Source organism: Halichoerus grypus, chromosome 8, assembly GCF_964656455.1.
Source record: "Halichoerus grypus chromosome 8, mHalGry1.hap1.1, whole genome shotgun sequence".
Lineage (NCBI taxonomy): Eukaryota > Metazoa > Chordata > Mammalia > Carnivora > Phocidae > Halichoerus > Halichoerus grypus.
The window spans coordinates 121,610,085-121,633,613 of NC_135719.1; the positions used below are offsets into that span (position 1 = coordinate 121,610,085).

Sequence of the window (23,529 nt, forward strand, 5' to 3'; positions counted from 1 at the left end):
GAAAAATTTACACAAACAGATCTAAGCTCAACAAACTCCAATCAGAATAAGCAGAAAAGGAAAAAACAGCAAAGTATATCATAACCACATTCCTCAAAAACAGATATAAAGAGAATCTTAAAAGTAGTCACAGGAAAAAAGGACACATATGTACTAAGGCACAAAGATGAGAATGACAATAGTCTTTTCCTCAGAAACTATACATGCCTTAAGTCAACGAAACATCATCTTTAAAATGCTAAAAGAAAAACAAAAGTCAACTTAGAATTTTATATCCAGTGAATATAGCATTCAAAAAGAGCGGCAAGGGGCGCCTGGGTGGCTCAGATGGTTAAGCGTCTGCCTTCAGCTCAGGTCATGATACCAGGGTCCTGGGATCGAGTCCCGCATCGGGCTCCCTGCTAGGCAGGGAGCCTGCTTCTCCCTCTGCCTCTGGCTCTCTCTCTCTCTCTGACTCTCATGAATAAATAAAACTTTAAAAAAAAAAAAAAAGAACAGCAAAATAAATATTTTTTCAGAAAATCAAAAGTTGCGAGAATTTGTCACAAGCAGATCTAAACTATAATAAATGTTAAAGGAAATCCTTCAGGCAAAAGAAAAATAACATTGAACAGAAACTGGATCTATATAAAGGAATAAAAGCACCAGAGATCATAAATACATGGGTAAACACAAGTTAAAATGGAAGGGATGGATATAGATATATTAAACAGCTGGACTGGCCCTTTTAACATCATAAAAAGTAGACTTCAGGATAAGGAGTATTACAGAGGACAAAAAAGGACACTTCCTAATGAAAAAGGAGTCAATTCACCAAGATGACATTAAAACACTAAATATGAACATACCAAATAGCAGAACTTAAATATTTATGGAGCAAAAACTGAAATGAGAAAAAGGCAAATAAATGACAGTTGTAGATTTCAACATTTCCCTCACAGTAAATGATAGAACAAGTTGACAGAAAAATCAGTAAAAATACAGAACACTTGAGTAACACTAAGTACCAACTTAACCTAATTTATCTTTACAGAACAACACACTCAGCAACTATGGAATAACATTCCTTTCTAATAAACAGGTAATGTTCACAAAGATAGACCATAGGCTGCTCCATAAGTCTGTCTTACTCAATTTCAAAAGATAGACATAAATTAGAAATCAGCAAAAATAACTGTTTTAGTTTTCTTGGGCTGCCATAATAAAATACCATAGACCACACAGCTGAAATTTCTGTGATCTGGAGGCTTGGGAAGTCCATAATCAAAGTACAGCTAAGAAAATTTCATGCTGAGGCCTCCTCTTGATTTGTAGGTAGCCACCATCTCACTATGTGCTTCTTGTGCATGTGCAGAGAGAGAGAAGAGTTCTCTGGGTCTCTACAAGGACACTAATTCTATAGGATTGGAGCCCCACCCTTAACTTCATTTAACTTTAATTACTTCTGTAAAGGCCTAATCTCCAAATCTCCAAATACTGTCACACTGAGGGTTAAGGCTTCAACATATGAATGGGGGGGTGGGGGCCACAAACATTCAGTCCATAACAAAAAGATATTGAAAAAATTCCCTCAATGTTTGGAAAACAAATAACCAATGAGTAAAAGATAAAACCATAAGGGAAAATAGAAAACACTGTAGTTGAATGACAATGAAAATGAAATCACAATATATTAAAAATTGTGGGATGTAGCCAAAGCAACATTTAGAGGGAAATTTACAGCTTTACATGCTCACAGAAGAAATAAATAGGTATAAAATCAATGACTTCAATTTCTATCTTAAGAAGCTAGAAAAAGGGGCGCCTGGGTGGCTCAGTCATTAAGCATCTGCCTTCGGCTCAGGTCATGATCCCAGAGTCCTGGGATCAAGTCCCGCATCAGGCTCCCTGCTCAGCAAGAGTTGGCTTCTCCCTCTCCCATTCCCCCTGCTTGTGTTCCTTCTCTCGGTGTGTCTCTGTCAAATAAAAAAAATCTTAAAAAAAAAAAAAAAAAAAAAGAAGCTAGAAAAAGAAGACTAAGTTAAACCTAAAGGAAGCAAAAGAAGAAAATAATAAAAGTGAAAAAAATTTAACAAAGCCAAAAGACGGTTCTTTGAGAGGATTAATAAGGTTGATGAACTGCTAGCAAGACTAATCCAGAAAATGTAATTTACAGATTACCAATTTCAGGAATACAAAATGGATTATCACTATATATCCTAAAGATATTAAAAGGATAAGGGAATATTATGAATAATTATGGTATTATCAATAAAATGGGAAAATTCTTTCAAAAAAACCTCACAACTTATCAAAATTGACTCAAGAAGAAACAGAATATCTGAATATCCCCATATCTAGTCTACGGCCATACCACCCTGAACGTGCCCGATCTCGTCTGAATATCCCCGTATCTATTAAAAATATCTCCAAGTGTATTAAAGATATTGAATTCATAATAAAAAAATATTCCCACAACTTCAGGCCTAGAATATTATACTGGTGTATTATAGCAAACATTTGAGGAAGGAATCATTCCCTTATGCAAAAAAATCCACAATATGTTCAGTAATTTCACAAAATGTTTCTCAACCCATTTTATGCAAACAAGATAATCTTGATACCAAAATATGAAATATATATTAGAACAAAACTACAGAAAAATATTACTCATGTACATAGACTCAAAAATCCTCAAGAAAACACTAACTATTTGAATCCAGCAATATATAGAAAGGATGAATGTGGGGTTTACCTAAGGAATATAAGGTGGTTTTAACACTGGTCAATCAAGTGAACAAATTTAGCAGTTAGTAAAGGAAAAATCATGATTATCTCAGTATATGCAGAAACAGCAGGTGGCAAAAGTCAACACCTTTTCATGATAAGAATTCTCAGCAAACTAACAATATAAGGTAACATTAAGTCTGATTAAAAGCATCTACAAACAACTAACATCCCTAAAACTAGGTACAAGGAAAGGATGTCCACTCTTTCCACTAGTATTTAGCACTGTACTGGAGGTTCTAGTCAGTACAGTAAGAAATAAAAGACAAAGATTAGAAAGAAATAAAACTGTCACTGTTGATGGATATGTATATGTGGGAATGGGGGGCATATGGGAAATCTCTATACCTTCCTGAATTCTGCTGTGAAACCAACAGTGCTCTAAATAAATAAAGTCTTAATTTTAATAAATTAATATTTGCCTGTTGGTGGGAATGCAAAGTGGAGCAGTCACTGTGGAAAACAGTATGGAGGTTCCTCAAAAAGTTAAAAAGAGGGGCGCCTGGGTGGCTCAGTTAGTTGAGCATCCGACTCTTGATCTTGGCTCAGGTCTTGATCTCAGGGTCAGGAGATGAAGCCCCGAGATGGGTTATCATACTGGGCGTGGAGCCTACTTAAAAAAAAAAAAGAAGTTAAAAATAGAACTACCTTATGATCCAGTAATCACACTACTGGGTATTTACCCCAAAATACAAAAACACTAATTCAAAGAGATATATGCATCCCTATGTTTAGAGCAGCATTATTTACAATAGCCAAACTATGGAAACAGCCCAAGTATCCACAGACTGATAAAGGATAATGGATAAAGTGGTATATACATACAATGCACTACTACTCAGCTACAAGAAAGAATAACATCTTGCCATTTGCAACAACATGGATATAGCTAGACAGTATTATGCTATGTGAAATAAGTCAAAGACAAATACCATATGATTTCACTCATATGTGCAATTTAAGAAACAAAACAAATGATCATAGGAGAAAAAAAAGAGAGTCAAACCAAGAAACATACTCTTAATTCTAGAGAACAAACTGATGGTTAGCAGAGGGGAGGTGGGGGGGGGGATGGGTGAAATAAGTGATGGGGAATTAAGGAGTACATTTGCCCTGATGAGCACTGGGTGTTGTACGGAAGTGCTGAATCACCATACTGTATACCTGAAACTAATATTACACTGTATTTTAACTATACTGGAATTAAATTTAAAAAAATTAATAACTACTACTTCCCTGTTTTTCACCCTTTTACACACACAGCTGTTCCATATCTCCATGACTTTGTCCTCTTCCCTTTGCCTGGAAACATACTTCACTGTAATTACTTGTTTAATTATCTCTTTACCCGACTGCAGTAATTAGTTTCAATTATGAATAAGCTGCCATTAACATCGTGCCAGGTAACTGGCTTTTGTTCATTTTTATATCTCCTGTGCCCATACAGTACCTTATAAGTATACAGACCTCAGTTGGTGTGAAGTGACTGTTAATGCCATTGGAAATAACACCCAGGCCAGGAACTCCTAACATTTCCAGTTCTGAGGAAATCTAGCAAGGTTTAAAAATGTTTCTGTGAGACTCTAGCAAGCTTTTTCATAACCCAAAAAGGGAACACAAAAGAAAAAGAAAAATATAGAAGGAAAAGGTCAATGACCTTAAAATTCCTATGACACAGGTTACCCTGCCTTTCCTGGATGACTCACCTCTTACCGTGCTGAAGTCTATTTTCCACATAGTGGTAATGGCAGGCACCATTTAAGCACTTTAAATAAATTGAGTTATCTTTTGGTAAAATGCTTAGAACAGTGCCTGGTACAGAGTCTACAATATAAAAGTATTTGTAAAACAAACAAATCCATTTAAGTCTCACAACTCTATGAGTAGGTTTGATTAATACTCTCATCCAAGGAAAATGAGGCATTTAGAAGTTTGGTAACTTGCCCAAGGTCTCACAGCTAAGTTACTCAGCATTCTGGCTCTTAGTCATTATGCTCTGCTGCTCACTGCAATTACATTAAAATTCAATTCTCTTCCGTAGCCACAGTATCTAGCAAAAAATAAATATATGTGGATTGATAGAATGAATGAATGATTCAAATGAGTGACTCAAGAGGTGAAATGAGGAGGCATCTTTTCATTCAAAACTATTATGCTCTGCAGAAATCCTCTGCTGCAAAGATGAAATACATCACTTGCTTTTTGTTACCTCTTCCAAAAGACATGAACAAGTAAATACGCATTGACAAAGAGAGAAAGAGGGAAAATCTTTAACACTGATGGAACAAAAAGATGGTGCCACAATCCAAAAATGTGTTATGCCCATGGCCAGTCCCTCTCTATCACAGTGCTCCATCTAACAGGGGCAACAAAGAACATGGCCTCCCAAAGATGGTTCAGGCAGTACCTGCCAGGATGTATACCTGGGCCTCTTTTTATTGTTCTGTAAAAGAAGATTCAAAATGAAGGAAGCACTGCTAAGAGTCACTCAAAATAGAGTGCAAAGGACATTGAAGAAGTAGGCCCTATGCACTCTCCTGTTTCAATTCTCAGAACACCATGAACTTTTGATTTTTGCCAATTGGACACATCCTTTTACTTTGGGCAAAAGAGAGATAATGTAACACCTGTTAATTGAATAGCAAATCCTGCACTAGGTAATCAATTTAAACTCTGCCAGCACCATTATAATTTTTTCAAAACAAGTTATGCGACTTTGTGGTTTTTACCTTTATAAGGCTGTACTCCCGGCTCACAATTCAGGGCACTTTCAATTTCGGTTGACCCTGTCTCCCAGTGAAACCCAAAAAAACATTCTGGTTACTTTACAGCCTCTTCTTCTAATTGACAGCTCCTCTAAACTACTTCTGAAATATCTATGTAGGTATCTTTAATCTCTCATTTCAGGATAAGCCTTTGTTCAAACACTGAATGTATATGCCAGGTCTCGACTAGATCATGCCTCCATTTGCTCCCTTGCTTTCAAAATGTTTCAATCTCTTCATTTTTACCTCACATTACAGTCTGTACCCTCCCCCACTGCCCTCTTTTCAACTTTCTCTTACTCTACTGCTTCTTGCCCAAAATATGGTAATCTGTACATTGTAGTAGGCATGGATACACCACAGTTTTGTACAAAGGGAGGATATTATCTAATTTGTTTCCGAAACATTTCCTAAAGACATTTAATACGGTCTTGAGTCTTTTGTCTGACTCTATAAGGAACAGAACATATCTTATGAAGGTCCATAGCTATTTTGGTTATTCTAACTCTTGAAGGTACTTGCCATATGCCTACCATAATTAATAATTATTCTATTGAATTGCAAAATTCTTAAAAATAGGGATCTTTTATTCTTTATTTTAGTATCTATGATTCCTAATCATAGTGTAGGCACATAGTAAACACTAAATGAATGTTTTTAAGAACAGTTTCCCTTTATTTCTGACTCTCCTGAAACCAACAGTTTGTTCCTATTCTATCATCTTAGATCTTTTTCCTCAAGAATTTTGCACTTATTCAAATACAGTCATTGATGACTTTTCTGCCTAGTCACGTGGCTTTAAAAAAATGTTTCTATAGCTCAGCATCTACCAGCTTGCCTACTTCTCCAAAGTAATTCCTAGATGTTTTACTTTACAGTTATTCTTAAGGATTGTCTTGAAAAAATATTAACAAAAATGATCCTTGAAACAATCTTTAGAGACTTGTATAATACACACTTCTCACTCTATGTGATTTTCTAGCTATTCCATCTCCTTGTTTCTTGAATCTTAAGTTTCTTATGCATTAGAACGCATTACGTTCAAATTCATTCTTAAAGTTAGTGGAGAACCCTGTTTGATGTTTTGAAAGCTGAAAGAGAACATGTTACTGGTTCTCTTCACTTAACAACATTCTATTTTTCTGACATTTATCAGTTTTCCTAGTCATTTCATGAACACTTACCCACCACTTTGTGTCATACCCAGCAAGGCATTAGGAAAACAAAAGATGAAGTATATACCTTTGAATCAGAAGAGCTCAGAGTGAAGTAGAGGGAGGAGACACAAGTAAGGAAGCAAATATAGAAATAAACACTAAGACAGGGATATGCACAGAGTCCAGCTGGAGCCTAAAGAGAACAAAAACTTTGTATGAAGGTTCAGAGCCTAGGTTTTTAAGTCACATGGACTTGACTCTGATTCTTAACTCTACCTCTTAAAGAATTACGTGACATAGGAGTCAAGGTTTTCTCATTTGTAAAATGGGATAATAATCATTTCAACTGTTTCTTGTTGGGAGTACATGAAACAAAGTGCTTAGTTTAGCAATACGTGACAAGCATTCAATAAATGGTGTATGATATTCATAACAAGGAGGCAGCTAGACTATATAAGGCTTCCTGGAGGAGGCGACTCTTGAATTCAGTCTTAATCAATGAATAGGAAGGGGAAGGAATCAAGATGGAACCTTAGAGAAAGGTTAAGTTTCCACACTAGCATTAAGAACTTTTCATATGGGGCGCCTGGGTGGCTCAGTTGGTTAAGCGACTGCCTTCAGCTCAGGTCATGATCCTGGAGTCCCGGGATCGAGTCCCGCATTGGGCTCCCTGCTCGGCAGGGAGTCTGCTTCTCCCTCTGACACTCCCCCCTCTCAGGTGCTCTTTCTCATTCTCTCTCTCTCAAATAAATAAATAAAATCTTTAAAAAAAAAAAAAAAAAAAAAAGAACTTTTCATAATCCAGTCTACCTCAGCAACTTCATCTCCCTTCACTCTCCTAAATGAACCCTCCCTTCAATCCAGGCTGGTATACTCACTGACCTCAGAATATGCTTTACTAATTTTCTCTTTTCTATTACTGCTTAGGCCATACCCTTCCCTGTGCCTGGCACTGGTCTGTCTATAAGACCAACATAAATTCTACCTTGTAATTGATGAGTCTGGCCCTTATCAATGGCTCCATTCTTTGAACTTTTCCAGCACAAGGTCAGATTAACACAATCCCCGCCACACTTCCTCTGCCCTCTGACAACATACATGCTCATCATAGTCCTTAACCATCCTTTGCACTGAGATTTCACTTTTCACATGTGAATGTAATGTCTCCATTGGAATGTAAATTCCATGAGGGTAAGACTTCATGCAAGCAAGACATATAGCATCTTAGTCTCAGATCTATTTGGTACATGAATGAACAGTTCAGAAAATGTAACAACAGTCTCAAGGTCAAATGCAAAGCACATGACCAATCTGTAGAGACTTAAATGCCTGGACTTAATGGGGTTTCTTGTTTTTAGGTTCTTACCTTGATATGCCCTCAACTCTATCAACAGCAAACTATAAAAACTTTCCACTGTGGACTGCGCAAGTCATTTAAGATGCCTCAAATCCTTAAGGCATGATATAACCAAATAAAGGCCAGGAGAAAGGTTGGCAGTCAACTCCTTAGACATGGCTACTATATTGGAAGGTAATATATGGAATAGTAGAATCAATAGATCTAGGTTAAACTTACTGGCTTTAAAACTTGGACAAATCCCTAATCTCTCTGAGAGATCATTTCCTCATCTAATAATGTGGATGAATCACTTAGCACTCAGTTGCTGTGAAGATTAAATGAGTTAATATATAAAGTAACTAGCACAGTGCCAGAAATATAATACCGCCCCAATTATTCATTACTAAAACATCATACCAACCCAGGATCCTCTGCAAAAAAAGTAGAAAAATAGAGATTCTCTTCCTTCTGTAAAGATAATATATCAGGAGCAACCTGCTGAAACTCACTGAGGCCTCAGTCCTGAACAAGGAATCCTAATGTCAACACCCAACGGGTCACAAGGTTGTCTGTATGGCCAACCTCTACCTGTTACAGTGGGGCGGGGAGGTGGGAGGAGCTAGATTAGATTCTTGTGATACTTCTTAGAGTAACTGGGTCTTTTCAAAATTAAGAACTCTTAATTTGATAAAGGACAATGTGGGAGGCTTAGAGACTGTAATCAAGCTGAACTCCCACAGAAAGAAAAAAGATCAACAGTGTTCCATAAAGGATAAAAGGTGAACTCTTCAAGCCTTTGAAGCCATTTAAAATTGTGGCCACTGCCTCTGACAATTCTTCAGATCACCCACTGTTAGTCCAAAATGGCAGGAATCATAAAATAACATGTGGAATGGGCCAAAAAAATCATCATCTCTTGGAAGTGGAAGACACTTCCAAAGTCATCCAGCCTAAGTGTCGCCTTAAACAGCTGAGGAGGTAGGAATAGGAGAGATGCCATGTTACATGCCAAGCTTCTTTCTGCCTCCCCAGATACTCACTTCTTTGTCATAACTTCCCCAAGATTTCATCCTTGCAGTAAGCATGATCAGACAGAATAAGTTCATTTACCTTACAAAATGGGCCCAAACACTGAAAATATCCCAAGACTCTTCCCCTTGGCAGAACACAGGTACAAAAGTGCAAAAGAATACACATTTTTTTGTTGTTGTTAGCTGATTAAACTATCAGGTCTCTGCATAGGAAGTTGTACATAAAGAGTGACAATGTTGCCTACAAACAGAAATGCATATTTAGAACTAGAGGCTTTTCATATTTCTTCTACAGAACAAAAGATCTCTATGAGCCTACCGAAGTTACTGGAAGTTTCTGGTGGTGATAAATGACTTCTTCCCTCAAGATGACACAGGGAAGAAAAGCTGAATCAGAATGTGAGACTTCTTAGAAGTACAACATACCAGGTAACTAGTTTTGAGAGGTGATAAAGAGAAACATGAAATATTCCCTTGTTAACTGAAGCAAGCAAACGTCAAATGACTGTTTTTATCCCTGTTCAATCCTAAATTTGTGGCTCTATTCTCCCAAACTCTTTAAGTTTATCAACCTATATGAGTAAGACATGAAAATACTCAGGAAAATTCAAGAAGTCACCTGATGAATAAATATTCATTGTGAATAAACACACATGTACTACAGAAACTAAACTACTTTGGGGGGAAATATATTAGCTAGATATAATTCTTCTTCTTAATTAGTACCATGAAGTTTGTTCTAACTCTAATGATTCAGAAAAATGTCAACACCAGGAACTTTAGGTCTGCAAGATCAAGAGGATCAGAAATTTTCGCAAATGGTGAGCTGAACATTAGTCAACCCTGCTATGCAAACACCAAAAAATGTGAAGTGATATTACACTGAACTTTAACTTTCAGTGACTGGAACACACAAGATAGTATCAGAGTTCTGCTCTGCTGTAGTCAGGAGATCCTGGAAATACTGTGGATGCCACAGCAAAAGAACCATGTCAAAGTACGTGAAATTCTTAAGAGACAAGAATTAAATCCCAAATCACATCAAGGCAGCTAATATTATAATTAGGGATACCTAGGCTATAGAGCAAACAGACAACACAGAAGAACAACTTTAAATACTTGCAGGACAATCAGAAAAGGAACTAGCGGGCGCCTGGGTGGCTCAGTTGGTTAAGCAACTGCCTTCGGCTCAGGTCATGATCCTGGAGTCCCAAGATCGAGCCCCGCATCAGGCTCCCTGCTCAGCGGGGAGTCTGCTTCTCCCTCTGACCCTCCCCCCTCTCATGTGCTCTCTCTCTCTCTCTCATTCTCTCTCTCAAATAAATAAATAAAATCTTTAAAAAAAAAAAAGAAAAGGAACTAGCATTGTTTTAACTGGCCCTAGAGTGCCTATGGATGAAAAGTACAGGAAAGCAGATTTTTGGGTTAACAATATTTTTCCATATTAGCCTCAAAAGTCAATAAATATTAAGAGTGAGAGAATGAGAAATTTACATAAAATAGGAAAAATGAATCTAAAAGAACTGGCATACTGAATGAGCATTCAACAAACGTTTAGGAGCTCCTATGAAGCATGACACTAAATCATGCAGGTTAGAATGAATTACACTTCCATAAGTAAAGCTGACTTCCAATCTTGTGTAACAAGAAAAAAAGACAAAGTATGGATGATTCTGAAAGCTGTATTTTATGAAGAATAGTCTATAAGTGGTGGTCAAGATATTGCAAAATTCCACACGAGGAAAGATGATGGACTGTTCTAGGTAGTGGAGATGTGAGCAGAAAGGAGCAGAAGATTTACAGAAACATCTCAGAACTAGAGCTCACAGTACTTGATGAGTTACTGAAGACTCTTGGAAAAACAGTATTTAGCAGGATTTACTGTGCTAATCTAGCTATTCATCTATCAACAATAACAATAGTAGCAAACAAACAGTGCTTTCCAGGTGTCAGGCCATGTTCTGAACGTTTTACACAGATTAACTCATTTCATTCTCATAACCCTATGAAGTATAGTCTATTAACATGCACATTTTATGGATGAGAAACTAAGGCATAGCTTATATCAGTAAAGTCAGTCAGACAACCAATGTCAAAGTTCTAGTAAGAGGTTAGATACCAGATGGATCTACATAATCCCAAAGCTAAAACTCTTAATCCATACACTAGACAGCTGTAAAGGGAAGGCAACAAAACCCGAGGCAGGCTGCACGGAAGTAGCATTAAGAACCCAGTGGAGAGCGTTGGTGGAAACAGGGGGGTTCGAGGCGAAAGCTGAGGATTTAGCGGTATCAGAATCACAGGACGTGCTTTAAAAAAAAAAAAGAAAAGAAAGAAAGGAAACCCAAACAAACAAAACCTGCATTGAATCCAAATTCCTAGATATGAGACCTAGGAATTAACATTTTTTAAAAAGATTTTATTTGGAATTAACATTTTTTTTAAAAAGCAAAACCGAGAAACCTGGGTAATTCTGAGGCACAACCAGGTTTGAAAGGTGCTGTAGCAAATCTCTAAGGTTTCTTTCCGTTTTAGCATTCCAGTTGACACTCTAAATTAATTTCCCAAAAACGGTAAGAAGGAGGGAGGGATTTCTAGCACCAAGAAAACGGCTATGCATTTACTCAACACCGTTTACGCTCCCATTTTTACTAAACAGTCTCTCACAGGAAAAGGGATAAAGTAGGCAACGGAAGGAGGGGTGTGGTGTTAAAAAGCAGGCTTTGGGGCAGAACTTTCTAGGCCTATTAGCACGCGAAAGAAAACCTTCCTGACTATAAATACATGTGATGATCCGACTGAAAAATGAGGTGGAGTCCTCAGATCCGGGTCGGGCTAACGATGGATGCCAATATAGTCTTCTACGTGCTCAGAGCGTTGCAGGTAACCTCTAGGCCGGGGCCTGCCGGCTCCAAGGCCAAAGGAATCGCGCTCAGGAGAGGTGTCCGCTCTGCAATTACAACCTCAAGCACCCTGCTCCCGGAGACGACCTGTGCCGCACATACCCGAGGGTCCTCTGGTAAGATTGATTTCCTCCTCAGTGACCAAATAATCCACTCTTCCGTTCATGTCTCACTGCTCTTTTGGCTTCCCACCCGGGTCGGTGGGGGCTCGCGCAGGTGAAGGTGAACCAATCTCCGCGGAGCGCCCAGAGCACAGCCCTTTCAGTTCAGCAGCCCGCAGACCGGAAGAGGAAGCCGGGAGCGCTGGGAGCGCAGGGCATGCTGGGAGTCGTGGTTCTCCCGGCTTCTCTCGTCCCGGCCGCGCCACGCACTGCGAGCTGAGCGACGAGTCGGTTACCATCCTACCTTACCGTTGGGGGTGGGGGTCGTAAAGGTTGGAGACACAAATTAATTGATATTGGCGAGGAGAAATTAAACATAAAATCTCCTGACATCTCAGAAAACCGCTACAAACATGGGGGAAAAATAAGTTGTGTTATTCAGATTAGGAGGGGCGTCGCAGGCAATCCGCTAATGCGACTCCAGAGGAGATCTCACCCTTTTATAGAGCCAGGCAAATACAGTCCATTCCATGCACGTTCTCGTGTAAGAGGACTTAACACAGTTTGCTGTATACATTCTTCGGTATGTCACCCCTGTAGTGGCCACCTGTGTCAGTTAATTGCCACGATCCAAAGGAAAAATAAAACTATGACAAGCAGGTACTTAAAGCTTTGACTCATGCCACCCTCACTTCCAAGCCTCCTCAACATGTTGACTGAATGAGTGGATAAAATGATCATAATAAAAAGCAGAATATCGTAAGTGAAAAAAGTAAAGTATAAATAAGTGAGAATGGAATATCAAGAGAGAAGAGAGGAAATAGAAATGGGAAAAGCAAATCATCAATGAAGAAATATGAAACAAATAATAAATGAATAAACAAAACAGAGAAATAGACTCATAGATAAAGGAAAAAACTGTTGGTTAACAGAGTGGGAGGGATTGGGGGGTGGGCAAAATAGGTGAAGGGGATAAAGAGGTACAAAATTCCAGTTATAAAATAAGTAAGTCATGGGGATGTAATGAATATAGGGAATATAGCCAATAATATTGTAGGAACAAACCATAGTGAGGTGCATGTGAGCACCGAGTCAAGGGAGAGGGAGACAGGAGTGAGGCCAAGAGAAGGTAGGAAGGGGGCCCCATAGGCCCCCTAGGGATCACCCTCACAGTGGTACCTCCACTTTTCCAGTGACTGTGAAGACCTACTAGGCCCTAACCTTTTGACCCCCACCCCATCCCTGGCCAGGGCTTTGAACACCAGTCCCAAATCGTTCTACCCTCCCTTGCTCCATCTTCATTTGCTCAGGCTTCCAGCCTCACCCTTCTCCTCTTCCACACTCTTCTCTGTGATTAGTAGCATGTTAGGGTACTGTGTGAGCCGCAGAGAGGCTGGGAGCCAGGAGGAAGGATGGAGATGGGGCAAAGAGAGGAGAAGAAGAGCTTGTTCAAGGATCCTTCTCCTCACGGGATCCCAAACTGTACAACCAGCTCCTCTTCTGCATCCACTTGGATCTGAGAAAGTGCACTGTAGGCATAAACAGCTATCATGGAAACCTGCTGCAAGTCGGAGAAGGGGATGGGCTCGCTGGGCAGCACTTGGTGGGGCTGGCTGGTGAGAGATGGCAGCCACGGCAGCTTCTTCCAGTGGGTCAGGCCGAGGCTCAGCACAGCCAAGCGGGTGCTGTACTGCTCCATGCCCTGGGATTCTGCAGCAAACACGTCAATGATGTTGCTGGCTGTCTTAGCAAGGATGGAGGAGAGCAGGGACTGCTCATCTGTGCGAGTGGGAGGCAGGCTGTGGTAGTTGTGTTCAGCTCCTTTGAGGGCTTTGGCAGGGGGGCTGCTAGGATCCAGCAGCAGCTTCCGCTCCTCTTGGTCCTGGTCCAAGTACTCGTTCTCGCTGCTGTAGCAGCACCCCATAGCTGGGGTCCGGTTGGGCGCTCAGGCCAGGGGAGGAAGGCCGGCATCCCTTAGGATCCCTTCAGTCACATGACCTGTGGCTGCATCCAGCAAGCAGCCACCCGCCTCCCCACCTAGCCCTTCCCAGAGCCACGCAGTTGCCCTTGTTCCTCTATGTTTTAAAGTCTATTTTGTGGTAAGTGAAATAAGTCAATCAGAGAAAGATGATTATCATATAATCTCACTGATATGTGGAATTTAAGAAACATAACAGAGGATCATAAGGGAAGAAAAGAAAAAATAAAACAAGATGCAATCAGAGAGGGAGACAAACTGAAAGAGACTCTTAATCATAGGAAACAAACTGAGGGTTGCTGGAGGGGAGAGGAGTGGAGGGATGGGGTGACTGGGTGATAGACATTGAGGAGGGCACGTGATGTCATGAGCACTGGGTGTTATATAACACTGACAAATCACTGACCTCTACCTCTGAAACTAATAATACATTATATGTTAATTAATTGAATTTAAATTTAAAAATAAGTAAACAAAGTCTATTTTGTCTGATATGAGTATTGCTACCTCAGCTTTTTTATTTTCACTTTCATTTGCATGGAATATCTTTTTCCATAAGTTTCAGTCTATGTGTGTCTTTAAGTCTGAAGTGAGTCTCTTGTAGACAACATATAGATGGGTCTTTTTTTTAAACGTATTCAATCACCTTATGTCTGTCTTTTGATTGGAGCCCTCAGTTCTTTCTCAGGAGGCATGACTCTGTATGTAGGTGTAGATTCTGTGTGTCTGTGGGAAAAGGTGAGTTCAGAGTCTTCCTATACCACCATCTTCAACCCTTCCTACATTACATTTTAGATGTACAAATTGTGTCTTCCTATTCATATTCCCTGTACAGTGACAGTGGTTGTAATAATCAAACATATTGATTATTCAATAAATATTTGTTGAATGAATAAATAAGTTAATCGTCCTGGAACTGGACCAGAGATCACGTGACAGGATCAGTTTCTCACAGACCACTATGAACTGTTATCTTTGACTAGACTATAAGATCCCTTCTCAGAATACCTTATTCCTTCTAAACCAGCTCTCCCCTCATGCCTACTCCCTGATGATAGTGTGGACTTTATCATCTTTTGGTTTCTGAAACTTAATTCTAGTGTCAGTCTTAGAGTGCACTCTATCATTTAACTAATGATGGGGACAAGGTGGATTTGTTTCAGTATATTATTTGATTTAGCCTTGATAGTAACCTTCAGAGTAAGTACAGGTAAGTCTATTTTGTAGATGAGGAAGCTAAGGATCAAAGAAAAATTTAACTTGCTTAAGAGTGCATGGCTAGAAAGAAGCATTATCAGAATTTGAATTTAGGACTTAGGTGTTGATGATCTTTCTAATACACCTCCCTTTCCCAAAGAACCTGGAGACTGATGCAATTAGGATTCCTGGTAGCTTGCTGTAATTATTCAGACTTCATAAGGTAAGTATGTAGATAGGTCCCTGATTGACTGACTACATTAAAAAACATTTTCTGAATTTCACATTCATTTTTCATAGGAAAGGTGAAATTAACAAATTAGTAGTAATAATAGTAATAGAGTAAAATAGTAGTAATAGTATGGTTCTTGTGATGAGTTGTGCTGTGTCAACTTAATTAAGCTAGAAACTGAGTTTCTCAAACTAAGTTTCACTACATGGCTCTAATTTAGACTTTAACCAAAGAAAAGACATTTGGTTTGGAAGGCAGAAGTGGATTAGTAGATTTTGAAGTACTTTTTGCAGTTGTGTATGATGATGAACAGATGCAGAGGTGCCTGGTGGGTTCTAGCATATCCTTGTTTTCCTCTGTTCCATCTCTAACTCTTCTTCCTAAAACTTGTCCAAGATGATCAAGAGCAGACCCAGGCTTATCCCTAGAAACTTGCGTGTGGACACACAGAGGAGGTAGGAACACAGAGGCAACAACTTCCTTTTACATTCCTACTTCAGAAGCTGGATGTGGGTGGCTTTTCAGATCGGCTGGTTGGCGATCCCTTCTCTGATGCAGCAGGATGCCCTTCGGGACCTTTACTTTCCACTTACTCCACAGTTGTGTAAAGTCTAATTTTTAATGTGGATCACTTATCCTAAAACACTGAGAGTGATTCTGCATACCTGACTGAGTCCTGAATGATAGAGTTATTGGTAAAGAACAGAGGAATAGAACATAAGGTGGGAATGTGGAATTGATTTTCTGTAGCATTCATTCAAAATGGTTATTTAAATTATCATCAGTGGTCCCCTGAAGTCATATATCTGATGCCATGGAACATTTTAGTCAAAGCATTTAAGGAATGTGGGACTGGTTAGTTGCTTTATGTGTACTAGAGATCTTGGAGAAAGAAAATGATGAGATCAGACTTTTAAATGTTTAGCTGAAGGTCCTGGTACAAATATATGTCTATGTATCTATCTACCTATGTCTCTCTATCTAGATATTTTTTTGACAAAAAAGTGGAATTCTACTATACATCATACTTTATGACTTTTTTTTTTTTTTGCTTGTTTGTTTGGTTTGGTCCTGATAATAATACAACACAAAGACATTTATTCGTGCAAAAAAGTTTTTCTATAAATAATTAAAAATGAAAAAAATAGTAAAAATCATATGAAAAGATATCAGATTCACATATTAAAATAAGGAAATAATCAATTTTTGACCATGACTTTGTCAAAAGTTCAAAAAATTTTCAAGTCATTCCTCATTCAGTAGAACAACAAAAACCTATATCTAAAATCCACTAAGCTAATTAATCAAACCTCTAGTATTGATTAGAGTAAAAATAGCTAAAAGGCTGGTAGTAATCATTTCTGGAGGAGAGGCTTTTGATTCAGTCCTAGGCAGTATTCACTGAAGTTGGTACTTCTGATTAAAGCAACTAAGCGTATATTCTATTGGGCTATTGTGAAATAGGTTACAGATAGCATAACAAAGTTTATAGTAGGAATAAAACAGTTTGTAGCAGATATAAAACAGAATTCAGAAGGAATAAAATGAAAAGTAAAAGTTCTTCTTTCCTCAGCTTTATCAGTTGCACTCTTTAAAGGGAACCATTGTTAAATAATTTTTATGCAAGTGCCTAGACGTTCTCAGCACATATAAATATCTTTCAAGGTCTGGTCATGAAAACAGAAATCATGGTAATATTTCAGACTAAGTGGATTTACTTCATACAGGCATACTTTGTTTTATTGCAATTCACTTTTTGCACTTTGCAGATACTGTGCTTTTTACAAGTTGAAAGTTTATGGCAACTGTGCATTGAGCAACTCTATCGGTGCCATTTTTCCAACAGCATTTGCTCATTTCATGTCTCTGTGTCACATTTTGATAAGCTTGCAATATTTAAAACTTTTTCATTATTATTATATTTGTTACTGTTATCTGTAATCAGTGATCTTTGATGTTACTATTGTAATCGTTTTGGGGGTACTACAAACTGCACCCATATAAGGCGGCAAACCCAATAGATAAACGTTGTGGGTGTTCTGACTGCTCCACCGACCAGCCATTTTGCCATCTCTTTCCTTCTCCTCAGGCCTCCCCATTCCCTGAGATACAACAATATTGAAATTCGGCTAATTGATAACCCTATAATGGCCTCTAAGTGTTCAAGTGATAGGAAGAGTCACATGTCTCTCACTTTAAAAAAGCTAGAAATGATTAAGCTTAGCAAGGAAGGCACATAGAAAGCTGAGACTGGCCGAAAGCCAGGCCCGTTGTGTCAAACTGTTAGCCAAGTTGTGACTGCAAAGGAAAAGTTCTTGAAGGAAATTAAAAGTGCTACTTCGGTGAACACAGGAATGATAAGAAAGTGAAACAGTCTTATTGCTGATATGGAGAAAGGTTAGTGGTCTGGATAGAGGATCAAACCAGCCACAACATTCCCTTAAGCCAAAACCTAATCCAGAGCAGAGCCCTAACCCTTTTAATTCTGTGAGGGCTGAGACAGGTGAAGAAAAGTCTGAAGCTAGCAGAGGTTGAGTCATGAGGTTTAAGAAAGGAAGCCGTCTCCATAACATCAAAGTGCAAGGCGAAGCAGCAAGTGCTGATGGAGAAGCTGCAGCAAGTTATCCGGAAGATCCAGCTAAAATCATTCATGAAGGTGGCTGCACTAAACAAGAGGTTTTCAATGTGGATTATTATTCTGAAGAAAAGATTCAGAGCAGCTGTACTCTCAGTTCAAAAGGGAAAAAACCATTTTATTGATTTTATTAAAATGTAATAGAAACAGAAGAGATATCTACACATAGATGAGGGCAATAGTAAGCAGCAAAGGAGAATAAGACAAAGTTACATCAAATCTGGTACTTACAACATCCAACCTCATTAGCTGGGGAAGCCCTGTGGAGACGGCCAGGCTGATTGAGAGGCCTGGGCAGAGCATCCTCCCCTCAGGGAGACTTCCAACTCACCATCCCCATAAAGACCACATTTATAGGGCAAATGACGGGGTCTAAAGTTAAACATTTGTTTGCCTACCTGCAGTTTGGAGTGACCTGCATTATCATGTCTTTACATATTCAAGGAGCCTGGGCTAGGTGTGTTCACCTCCCCTCCTGGATTCCATTCTGGGGGCTAGAGAGGATGCAAGGCAAAATTTATAGTTCTAGGCATCCAGACCAGAAGGGCCAGGTCTGACCTGGAGGCCAGCTAATGTCAACTAACGAAGCTCCCAAGGTCACTTGTGCAGCACAAGTCTCACAACATTCTTTAACCTGCCTGCCTACCTGCAGGTCGGGGTTGTCAGTTAGGCAGGACAAATCACAGAAACCTCCATCCATATAATACAATGATACAGCTTTTTATTGGAAGAAGATGCTATCTGGGACTTTCATAGCTAGAAAGGAGAAGTCATTGCCTGGCTTCAAAGCTTCAAAGGCCAGGCTGACTCCCTTGTTAGAGGCTAACACACCAGGTGACTTTAACTTGAAGCCAATGCTCATTGACCATTCTGAAAATCCTAGGGCCCTTAAGAATTAGGCTAAATCTATTCTGCCTGTGCTTTATTATTTTTTAAAGATTTTATTTATTCATTTATTTGTTCATTTTTATTTATTCATTTTATTTATTTATTATTCATTTATTCATTTAATTTATTCATTCATTTATTCATTTGAGACAGAAAGAGAAAGAGCATGAGAAGAGGCAGAGGGAGAGGATGCGGATGCAGGGCTTGATCCCAGGACCCAGGATCATGATCTGAGCCGAAGGCAGAGGCTTAACCAACTGAGCCACCCAGATGCCCCCTGCCTATGCTTTATAAATGAAACAACAAAGCCTGGTTGATGGCACATCTGTTTACAACGTGGTTTACTGAATATTTTAAGCCTACCGTTGAGACCAACTGCTCAAAAAAAGGTTCCTATCAAAATATTACTGCTCAATGATAACGTATCCAAGTGTTCTGATGGAGATGTACAATGAGATTAATGTTGGTTTCATGCCTCCTAACACAACATCCACTCTATAGCCCATGGATTGAGAAGTAATTTCAACTTTCAAGTCTTATTATTTAAGAAATATATTTCAGAAGTCTATAGTTGCCATAGATAGCAATTCCTCTGATGGACCTGGGCAAAATAAATTGAAAAACTTTTGGAAAGAATTCGCCATTCTAGATGGCATTAAAAACATTTGAAATTCATGGAAGAGGTCAAAATATCAACATTAACAGGATGTTGGAAGTTGATTCCAGCCCTCATGGATGACTTTGAGGGGTTCGAGACTTCAGTAGAGGAAGTAACTGCAGATGTGGTGGAAACAGCAAGAGAACTGGAATTAGAAGTGGAGCCTGGAGATGGGACTGAATTGCTGTGATCTCGTGATAAGGCAAATGGATGAGGAGCTGCTGCTTATGGATGAGCAAAGAAAGGAGTTTCTTGACTGGGATTTACTCCTGGTGAAGACTGCTGAAATGACAACAAAGGATTTAGACTATTACATAAATTTAGTTGATAAAGCAGAGGCAGGATTTGAGAGGAGAACTCCAATTTTGAAAGAAGTTCTGTGGTATCTACTGTGATTCTACTGTGCTATCAGATGGCATCACATGTTACAGAGAAATTGTTTGGGAAAGGAAGACTCAACAGATGCAGCAAACTTCATTGTTGTCTTCCCTGTTTGAGGAAAGCATCCTAGGACCGCGTTTGGAAAATAAGGACTTTCAAAGAATGCGCTAACCACTCTGCCCCTATGGACTGTTTCCAGCCTGCTGTTCCACTCTATTGAAGATCCGAACCTTGAGCTGCAGCCTCCAATTAGGTTTCCAACTTCCAGCCCAGCCATTCCTGCTCACTGCAGACAGGCCAGCCCCCACAACCCAAATTGGTGTGAGCCAGTTCCGTCATCTATCATGTTGCTACTGTTTTTTCTGACTAATGGAGATTTTGTACAATTCAGTAGTTTTTGTATGCTGACTCCTTAATTTGTCTAAAGTCTGAGATCAAGGGGAGATTCTTGTCAGCATCCAAGAACCTCTCCCTTTGGTCCTGAATAGGCTTTTCTTCCAATTGCAACCCAAAGTTTTACATGTCTTCCTGTCCCTGTAGTTTATTTGTATTTACGCCACTAAATGTGTAAATGTTGTATAGACAGAATTTACCATTCTGTAGATTCGCTAATTATTTAATGTATTATATATCCTAAGAGCTGTCCATTTTCTTTTTACATTTCAAAAATCTTGACATAAAGCCAGCATATATTTAGGCTCAGTATTAATGGTGAAATTTAAATGTGCACAATAAAACATGAAAACTGTAAGACAAATTCATTGTTGTCTTATTTTAAGAAATTGCCACAGCCACCCAAACCTTCAGGAGCCATCAACATCAAGGTAAGACCCTCTGCCAACAGAAAGATTGCAACTCGCTGAAACCTCAGATGATGGTTAATATTATTTAGCAATGAAGCACTTATTTATTTTTTGCAATAAAGTACTTTTAAGTTAAGGTACGTACACTGTTTCCTTTTAGACATAATGTATTGCACATTTAGACTACATTGTAGTGTAAACAGTTATAACTGTTGTATGCACTGGGAAACCAAAGAATTCATTTGACTCCTTTTATTCACTTTATGGCGGTGGTCTGGAACCAAACCCACAGTATCTCTGAGGTGTGCCTGTAAAGGGAATTACCCACCCAGGGCTCACAGGTAGCTAATGGCAGTACATCTCAGGTGGGACAGCACTGCTGGCAATGAAGTCACCAAAACAAGGTGGAGATTGGAGCCAGAGCTGCATTTTGCTGCTAGAGAAATGCTCACAGAGGTTACAAACAGGAAGGAAATCCCTTTTCCCAACTTGCAAACTCTTGCCTATGTTTTGTTTCTTTTCTTTTCTTTTCTCTTCCTTCCCCTCCCCTCCCCCCCTTCTCTTCTCTTCTCTTCTCTTTTCTTTCCAGAATGTTTTTAACTACTGTTTCATACCAGCTCCAAATTGCAAACAACTCAAATATCCATCAAGAGGAGAATGGGTAAGTGTACACATGTAGTCTATTTTTATGAAAGGATACTACTCAGCAATAAAAGAATAAAACATTCAATCAGTGCAATAAAATTGATGAATCTCAAGAACACCATGTTAGAAAAAATCAGATACAAAATAGTACATAACTTATAATCCCCCTCCTGCCATTGGATTATCTTTGTGTTTGGTCAGGAAACCAGTGGTGTGAAGTGTGGATCTATTTCTGGACTCTACTCTGTTCTTTGATGGGTGTATCAATTCTGAAGCCATTTACACCACACCATCTTTTTTTTTTTTTTTTAAGATTTTACTTATTTATTTGAGAGCAAGAGAGCACAAGTGGTGGGGGGAGTGGCAGAGGCAGAGGGAGAAGCAGACTCCCTGCTGAGCAGGGAGCCTGACACAGGGCTTGATCCCAGGACCCTGGGATCATGACCTGAGCCGAAGGCAGATGCTTAACTGACTGAGTCTCCCAGGTGCCCCTACATCTTGATTACTATTGTTCTTATAGATCTTGAAATAAAGTAATGTGATTCTACAGTCTTGTTCTTTCAAAGAGTATTTGGACTTTTGTAGGTTGTTGAGCAATGTGTTTTTAACTACTCTAAGCTTTGGTCAGTTTTACAGTGGAAATGATAATCACTATTTTGTGATCAATATGTTATAGAGTGAATATTAGCACTTAGTAGGTACCGATTAAATGCTGCTTTCTACCCATTTTTCTCCTCAGTTTTCCTTTTCTCTCCAAAAACCTAATAAGAGTTTCTATGAAAAAAAGAACCATTCATGATGTGAGTTTCGGTGAGTTACATTTAAATCCAAGAAAAGAACCTAACAAAACTAAAATAAGTAGAGGAGGGAAATTTTACTATAAATGCTTCCTATTTTCCCACTTGTTCTTTTTTTTTTTTTTTTTAAGATTTTATTTATTGGCAACCCCCTCGGGTCCCCTCCCTCCTTGGGAGCTTTGTACTATCACTTTGCTATCGCTCAATAAATTTTTGTTTTTAAAAAGATTTCATTTATTTATTTGAGAGAGAGAGAATGAGTCGGAGGCAGAGGCAGAGGGAGGGAGAAGCAGACTCCCTGATGAACAGGGAGCCTAATGCAGGGCTAAATCCCAGAACCCTGAGATCATGACCCCAGCCGAAGGCAGACGCTTAACCAACTGAACCACCCAGGCTGGTTCTTTAGAACATCTTTAGTACTGGAGGATTCCATGACTCAGATCAACAATTTCTTACATGACCGATTTGGTGGTCAAATCTAAAATGTTGTCAATGTTTCCAAGTTGGCAAAACCTGGCCAGAAGGCAGGTGTCAATGGGAAATGTAGTTTGTAGAGTCCCAGCTCCAGCATTAAGCAGTACTAGAGAAGAGTAGGCCTACTGCTGTGATACAAGTGAATAACTAGCAAAACATACAAACACACAACACACACCCAAACGCTTTCTTTAATGTGCCACATTATAAATGCTAGGTGACCTGGCAAGGGAAGCAAGGGCAAAAATGAAGTATTGCGACTTCATCAAGATAAAAAGCTTTTGCACAGCAAAGGAAATGGTCAAGAAAACCAAAAGACAACCGACAGAATGGGAGAAGATATGTATCCAAAATCTATAAAGAACTTATCTAACTCAACACCCAGAAAACAAATAATCCAATCAAGAAATGGGCAGAAGACATGAACAAACATTTCTGCAAAGAAGACATCCAAATGGCCAACAGACACATGAAAAAGTGCTCAATATCACGCGGCATCAGGGAAATCCAAATCAAAAACTCAATGAGATACCACCTCACACCAGTCAGAATGGCTAAAATTAACAAGTCAGGAAATGACAGATGTTGGCAGGGATGCGGAGAAAGGGGAACCCTCCTACACAGTTGGTGGGAATGCAAGCTGGTGCAGCCACTCTGGAAAACAGGATGGAGATTCCTCAAAAAGTTAAAAATAGAGCTACCCTACAACCCAGCCATTGCACTACTGGGTATTTACCCCAAAGATACAAATGTAGTAATCTGAAGGGGTACGTGCACCC

General features: G+C 39.2%; 1 protein-coding gene and 1 pseudogene across 2 annotated transcripts in view; both read right to left on the minus strand.

The window, feature by feature from the left end:
* SYNJ2BP (synaptojanin 2 binding protein) overlaps positions 1-12,244 on the minus strand; it is a 41,278-nt gene extending 29,034 nt beyond the window's left edge. For both annotated transcript variants that reach the window (XM_078053853.1, XM_036107265.2), the window contains exon 1: positions 12,064-12,244. In XM_078053853.1, coding sequence (XP_077909979.1) covers positions 12,064-12,127 — 64 coding nt within the window. In that variant the 5' untranslated portion in view covers positions 12,128-12,244. The remainder of the gene's footprint in view (positions 1-12,063) is intronic.
* Positions 12,245-13,527: 1,283 nt separating this feature from the next.
* Positions 13,528-13,993, minus strand: LOC118545164 (ragulator complex protein LAMTOR1 pseudogene; annotated as a pseudogene).
* Between the last annotated feature and the right edge of the window lie 9,536 nt (positions 13,994-23,529).